This window comes from Elaeis guineensis, chromosome 12, assembly GCF_000442705.2.
Source record: "Elaeis guineensis isolate ETL-2024a chromosome 12, EG11, whole genome shotgun sequence".
Lineage (NCBI taxonomy): Eukaryota > Viridiplantae > Streptophyta > Magnoliopsida > Arecales > Arecaceae > Elaeis > Elaeis guineensis.
Genome location: NC_026004.2, coordinates 3834736 through 3842415, shown reverse-complemented (window position 1 = coordinate 3842415; position 7680 = coordinate 3834736). Strand labels below are relative to the sequence as shown.

Here is a 7680-nt window from a genome sequence, read left to right as displayed (position 1 = left end):
ATTAAATTGCAGGATTTCAAGTGGATTTAAAAAATTAAATAATAAATTTTAAACAAAATACAAAAAATTGGAATAAAATCATGACCACTCTTATCAACATCCATGACAGACCTTAATAAAATTTGGTAGGCATCTGACACTACGAGGAAACGAAAATCTGGACACGCAGACTGAAAACTGGAAGCAGGAAAACATATGTAAAATATTGATGTACCTGGATATCTGACAACTTAAGCATTCAAATATCCCCCAACATTGTCAAAGATAGTCTGACCACCTATCACTTTGATTCCCAACAAAATGCATCATGTACCTGAAGTGGGCAATTAACGGCTGTTATTTTAGTTATGATGGTTAATAACAATTTCAGATGGAGTCATTATGCACAAATTGGCAGTGATTGAAACCTTGATTACACCATCAAAATCAAAAGTAATTTATCACATAGCAATAATAGACATGTAATTATCAATCAACTGCCAAACCAATAACCAGTGTGAAAAGATATCTATTAATCAACATATCTATAGATCAACAAATCACCATACGATGTTATGAGCTCAAGGCTAAAGGTGATTTTGAGCTCAAAGATAAGAACTTGTATAGGAATTATGATACAATGTTCCAGTTATGAGGGATCATCCCTGGGTGCTTCAAACAGACTGTCGTTGGATTTTGTTCTCTCTCTCTCTCTCTCAACACACCCCAAAAAAAAACACATTCAGCAAGCCTGATAAACGTCTTCAACAAGGCTGACCAGGATGAATTGTGCATAAATATGGATCTAGCCACCAATTTGAAATTCCCAGACTTTAAAGTAGATGCAGATTGGGTTCAGTCATTTGAAATTGGAAACTCCGTCCCATCTTTGAGATGGCCTAATGCTATGGGGCAGAGCCATTTCAACATATTTGGACCTAGAATCTGTCGACAGGAGGAGATTAAATTATGCCACAGAAATTGTATACAAAAAGAACATTACAATGCAAATTGAAATGCATGAACATATGGTAGGACAAGACAGAGAGCTGTCATACCTGGCTAAGATTTTTATATACACCAAGGTCAAAACGATGGTGATACTTTTGACCACTTTTCCTAGCTAGCCACATTGCTCGAACAGCCTCTCGATACTGGTAGAAAGCTGGTAGTCAGACATATATCATAACCAGAATAATACAAGAGAGCTTGGCTACACAAATTCAAGTCCAGAATATATACCCACCTCTATGGTTGTCATGTTGTGTGTCAGGAGATATATGTGCCAACCCAGCAGAGTACCTATAGTTAAGCTTAAGCCAATCATCACAAGACCGCATAAAACCTGTAGTGTATATTCTCATTAGCAGTATCCTAGTCGGCTGAGTATTTCTCAAATGAAAAGAACGAAAAAGATAAGATTGACTATAGCCCACAATTTAAAACTCATTATGCATAACTAAAACCCATTTGATTTTGAATTGCCCTTGCTTTGCCTTATTTGTTTTCTTGTGATTTCTTAAAACCACTAATTTGAGTAAAACAATTGGATTTTCATAGCATAACACGAGGCAGTATCAATTAATGGGCAGTCAAATGAAACACGTTAGTGTAAAACTGGAGGAGACAGATCTAGTTTGCTTCATATTCAACAGTATAAAATAAAAGCTAATGAAAGTATTTTATTGTGAAAAAATAAAATCTTCAACAATATGCTACAAAAAAGGAAGTACAGAGTACTCTAAAGTTGATGCACACTGCAAAACTGTCCATTAAAAGGTATAGAATAATGGTCATTCTCCAAACTTGGACTATCATGCACTATAACACAAAAATATGGTCCAAGAACAATTCTGGATGTTTGCAACATAATTTTCCCAAATATGCAAAATATATTCCATGGTTAAAGGGCATTCTATCATGTTGTATTCTACATACAAATCCAGCACATCAAGATGAATCTAGACCATTCAGAAAATTGAGAGAGCAAATTACAGACTAATCAACATACCAAATGCAATGTACAGAGGTAGTTGTCCAGCTAATTAATTATCACAACCATGAACAAAACATACTTACACAAAAAAGTTTGTGAGAAGTTCTGCTGAAATCATGATCCTTTTGAAGGATGCTACTTACAAATATCACCTGAAACATTTTAATGTAGCATGCCATACATTACTGTCACAGTTCAGTGAAATACTGAAGATAGTATATTGTCATTAAGGATTCAAGTATCCAAGACATGCTCATGTCCCAAAGTTAGTTAAGTCATGGCAGGTCAAAGCATGCACAAACCATAGAATAGATGGATCCTACAGCTGCATGTAAGACAAAGATGATGAAAGGCTTATAGTTCCCATAGCCCACGCAATTACTTATCCAGACACAATGATGATCCTGCAACCAACAGCACATAATTACATTTTGTTTGATGATTCAATAGACAAGAAGACAAGCCAAACGTTACTATTAAACATCAAATATTTATGGATGATACCTACCATTTTTAACACGCACCTTTTGCAGACTCGACAATGGTGTGATCGAGGAGGCTTGTAAGTGGAGCACTTATCACAATATCTTGAGGTTACACCCTGCTGGAAGCCATCTGAAAGTTAGGATCTTACATATCATTAGATACATCTAGATTGAATGGACCTTTGTAGTGCTCAATGAATTTTTCTATTTGATGCAAATAGATATGCCTAAGTAAAATAACCTGGTTTCAGAAACCTAGTAGATTAGATAGTCTATGGAAGTAACCAGTTCTTGTTTTACTAACTTAGCAAACTATTGCCTTCACTTCGATACAGCAGTTGAAAGATACAAAAGGCACCCAACTTGGAAAGAATATGGTTGGAAACATAACATTGGCAAAAATCTTGCTTGTCATGCATACAGGTTTCTTCTTCCTTAGTGAAGGCTTGCCAATGCCTCCCACTAGCAGAAAATATCAATGAGAGAAAAAAAGTGTGGCAAGGTGGACTGCCATAATTCACTAGGGAACTGGAGTTTCAAGTAGGCCTTTTCCTCTTTATACACCCATTGCAAGCTTGCTTGAAGAAAACCTAAGGGAACTTTCAAAACTCCCTGCAATGACACTCAGTTACTCCAAAGAAAGGTGTAGCTTCATGGTTACCATCCGGAAAACTAGATCTGTATAAATGTAACCTAGAACGCAATAGGATTAAGATAAGAAGAACTTCTTAGGCTACATAGTTTTGATACAGAGAAAGGTTAATAAACCATCTATGAAAATATATCCACAGAGATTCGTATATTTGAAAAGTTGTTATTCGAGTGGATAGTCGACAGCAGAAAAAATGACTAAATTATGACTGCATTGTTTTAAAACTGTTGAAATGAAACCTGATACCAGATAAGGAATTCATGAAAGGCAGTATGTATGCTCAAAGAATGCTATAAGTTTGACAAGTCATGAACACCGAATTTAGGTAAGTATGCTCAAAGTAATTTCAATTATGCAGGGGTTTACTCAGATCTAATTTTAGATCTGATACTGCTTTAGAATCTTTCTTAAAAATAATAATGCAAGTTCCCCTTCCTCAAAATTCCATTAGAATAGAATGCCTAGACCACAGTTTCCACTCCACAGGGCTTCTTTGGGTTTTCAAGTTACATATTTATAGAATCTTGATATTGTTCTGTCAAGTGTTTAACTTGGTTGCGCATATTGATGTGATCAACCAACACTGCAAGATCGGATATTGTAGTTGAATCGTGTTCTTGTGCTTTATCAGACATATTCTTTTGTCCAGACATGTCACAACAAAATGTTTAGCTAACCTACAACCAAAAAGAACTATTCCTTTTTTTATTTTATTTTGGGTTTTTACTGACTAGCCCATCAACACCCAGACAGCAGTGTAGGGAAGTCAGAACAACAGTTGAAAATCTGAAAACCTGAAGCAAAAGAGGCCTGCGTACTTTCTGCTACAAGGTCAGGAACAAGGGTTCTAAGCTTTGAGAAGACCTAAAACAAACCTCCGACCTGGAAATCACCTGACAGCAATCCACAGGACGTTTACCAAATTCTTAAACCGAGTCCATTCAGCCTAATTATGCACCTATCTTAATGGTAAGTTACAGATCTTCCCAGCAACCAAGAATTCAAGAACTGCGTATCGCCTGCAATTGCTCCCTGACGAAGCTTTCTACTAATGCCACCGACAAAAGTAACAATATTTTCGTTTGTAATAGTAAAGAATCTATAACCACAAATTGTACCATCCACAGCAGGGGTTCAAGGTTTTATAAAATTTTGCAATCTACTCATCCAGATAAACAGCTAAAGATCCAATTTTTACCACACAAATCATCATAACATGATCCAACTCAGCAATTAGCACAACCAAGACCTTAATTAAGAAAAGAAAACACCAAACAAAATGATATTAAGAAAAGAAAAGCAACTGACTTACATTTTTGGGGGGATTTTCCGAGTCGATAGCAAATGAAGTGGGAACGCCGCCGGGATCTTTGATGACGGCGACGAAGAACGACAGCAAGCTCATGAACGCGACCCAACTATATATTAGATAATTAAGAAACCCTAGAGAGGTGCTGAGGCCCAACCAGTCCTCGATGAAGACGAAGACCGTCGTGTAGTAAACGAATCCGATCAGCGAGATCACCGCGAGAACGGGAACGGACAGAAATCGGCCCTTCCTTCCCCTCATCTCCGGTCGAAATCGGAGATCTTGGGTAGAAGAGATGAGAGACGAGGCGGGCAGGGATCGGAACGGGGGATTTGGGAATTTTGCCAGGATTCGTGGGAAAGATTTTTTTATCTTTTATAAATTCGACGAGACCAGCTCTTGAAATTATAACGTGAAAAGTCTTAGGATAGACATCATAAAATTGAACTGATGTGGGCATGTCAATGATCGATGATGGTTTGATTCGTTAACTCTTTTACCCGCAACCACTTGCTTGTCAGAATTAAATTATAAAAACATCTTCTAAATTTTAATTAAATTTTATTTATTTTATTTTAATTTTAAAAAATCAAATTAATCTTTTTAAAATTATTATATCATATATTTTTATTAATAAAATAATATTATATTATCATCTTATGATACCATCAATTTATAAAATGATCAAATTATCTTTACCACCATCTCATCCGTCCTCCTTCCTCTTGAATTGCTCTCTTTCTTCATCTTTGACACCGACATCCATCCTCTCTCCTCGTTCTCCTCCTCCTCTTCCTTCTCATCTCTTTCTTATCTTTATCATCCTCCTTCAAGTCCATTCATAAATCTTATTCTTCCACACTGGTTTCCTCTACCTTCATCTATTCCTCACTGACGATTTCTTCTCCCCTTTCTCCTCTCCTACTTATCCTCCTTTTTTTTCTAGCCTACTGATAAGCCCTCTCCATCTACGATGGTTCCCTTTATCTCCATCCACCTCGCTGATGACCCCCTCTTCCCCTTTTTTTCTTTCCCACTCCTCCAAACCCGTTCTTAATTCGTCTCTCTCGACGACGGCTCCCTCCATCTCCACCCTTCTTCTTCAACTATCTTTTTTCTCTTTTCTTCTCATCTACTTCTCTTTTTCATCCCCCTTCTCCTCATCCAAGCCTGTCCATGAGCCATCTCCTCCACCTCCATCCATTCATCTTCGACAACCCCTCCTTCCCCTTCATTCCCTTTTTCTTCACCCACTTTTCTTTCTCCTCTTTCTCCAGGCATACCCATGACCCCTCCTCCGTGGCTAGGAGCCTAGGAGTGCAAATGGCTTGGATCGGACTGGATCATGAGTGACCCCGACCCGAGCCGATTTTTTGATTGGGTCCTAATGCTGAACCCAGACTCAACTCAATAGAAGATCAAATCGGATCCATGATAAAAATTTTAGCTCTATTGGATTATTTAGGTCAGATTGGGTCCATATCTAACTTAGTCCCAATCTAAAAAATTTAGATCCAGTTTGGGCCCAAATCCAAATCGAGCCTAGTTCATATAATAATTCAATATATGAGAAATTATGACAAAAAAAAATAAATATTACTTTATGTTGACTATTAATTTATAAATAATTTATAATTTTTAACTATTAGAGCTCAAATATTATTTAAGAAAACTTTAGCACAAAATTTCACAAATGAACGGATGCCATCAAGTGGAGTTTCGAACAGTGATTGTTGTGTTTGACCATTGGTGCTTTGAGATTCGTGTACAGAGCCTTTTGGGTGTGATCGCTGGCGATCGATCGGAATGCAGCGATCGGCAGCATCGAAGGGTACAGCGAGTTGGCCCAGGCAATGCCTAAGAGCCTCATGGGGGGAATCGATCAGATTCGGGGTGGAAATGGGTGGTGTAAGAATGTACTGTTGTATAGGATCCGATACCACTTATTGTAGCAGGAAGAAAGAAGAAATAAAATAAGAACATAATCAAATACGTGGATCAGCCAAAAAGTTCGCCTCTACGGGGCATGCAAGCTTTACTATAAGAAAAAAAAAATTACAAGAGGAGATCACACCCTCAACCCTTGTACACCAATTTCTCTCTCAATAAGAAGCATTCCCTCACAAAAGCTCTCTCCAAGAGATCTCCTGAACTATTGAAACGATCGCTGTCTGACAATCTCTCGAGGTACCCCCGTATCTCTACTCTTTGCCGGCGCTCCTCAGGCTATTGCTGCTGAACAAGGTTCTCTGCTGATTTCACTACCTCCATTCTCTGTTCCGTCCATAGGGCTATTTATAGCCCCAAAACCCAGACTGTATCAGAATCAGACTCCAGATCGGACTCCAGAAGCATTTGAACTGTTCGATCCATGCTGCAAGCCTCCTCAACCGCTTAATCGCACTCGATCAATCTTCTCAGATCACCATCAGCTTCTTCAGCTATTAGATCAAGATCAAAAATCACCCAGAACCATCGGATCGCACTATCAGTCTACAAAATTTCCCATGGACCGCGAGAAACGTCCCTAGAAACCACTTTGGTCCATGTAGACCACACGAAATGCCCCTAGAAATGGACGTCGGTCCACGCAACGTGAAAGGCGCTAGGCTAGCCCGCGTGCGCCTGTGTCCAGCCCACGCGATCTCACTTCGCCATCGACTTGCGTTGGCCCATGGGTCCCTCCGACGGCCTGTGGATCATACCAACTACTCCTGGGCTTCTCTCGCACATATCTCCTCCATCTGAACTCCGTTTGAAATATTTTTAGGCTTGTTGGACTCCATTCATTGTCTTAGACATTATTTTGGACTTATTATGGACGAATCTCGAGATATTTTTCTCAACAATCTCCATCTCGACTTGATATTCAATCTCCACCTAACTTTGAGAGCTTCTAGATCTTCTCATCGCCATGCCTTGGGATAAACGCCCACTGATCATGGATGGACAAATATAAGAGTCGAACCAGACTACTCGATCCCATCTCCATCGTATGCTGTGCTCTTCTTGATCTAAGATCTGCTCGACGTAGCCTCCTGCGGTAATAGAAATCTCATCTTGCGATATCGTCTGTCATCCTTCCGAGTCTCACATCTCGTGCTCGATCCACCTCCACTTGGAGCTCCACCTCATTCTAGGCTCCCTCTGGCTCCTAAAGCTCCATCTTGTACTAAGCTTTTCATCAGGTAGTAATGTCTTCTCGTTCTCTTCTTCCCCTCCAATATCATCCTATCACTGTGCAAAATCTTCAGGATTC

General features: G+C 39.0%; 1 protein-coding gene across 3 annotated transcripts; it reads right to left on the bottom strand.

Moving 5' to 3' along the window:
* Positions 1-490: 490 nt before the first annotated feature.
* On the bottom strand, positions 491-4874 carry LOC105055570 (probable protein S-acyltransferase 15). Of its 3 annotated transcripts, none has more exons than XR_002165785.2 (7): positions 4425-4874; positions 2484-2579; positions 2278-2379; positions 2059-2127; positions 1226-1324; positions 1038-1144; positions 491-924 (listed from the first exon to the last, which is right to left on the bottom strand). XR_002165785.2 is itself a non-coding variant. In XM_010937416.4 (7 exons), exons 1-7 carry the CDS (start codon positions 4680-4682, stop codon positions 835-837), a joined length of 810 nt encoding a protein of 269 aa, XP_010935718.1. In that variant the 5' UTR covers positions 4683-4868; the 3' UTR covers positions 491-834. The 3 variants fall into 3 exon arrangements, 2 of the variants coding, with proteins under 2 accessions (XP_010935718.1, XP_010935719.1); XM_010937416.4 differs by having other exon boundaries at positions 1038-1133; positions 4425-4868; XM_010937417.4 differs by having other exon boundaries at positions 1038-1133; positions 2484-2576; positions 4425-4863.
* Between the last annotated feature and the right edge of the window lie 2806 nt (positions 4875-7680).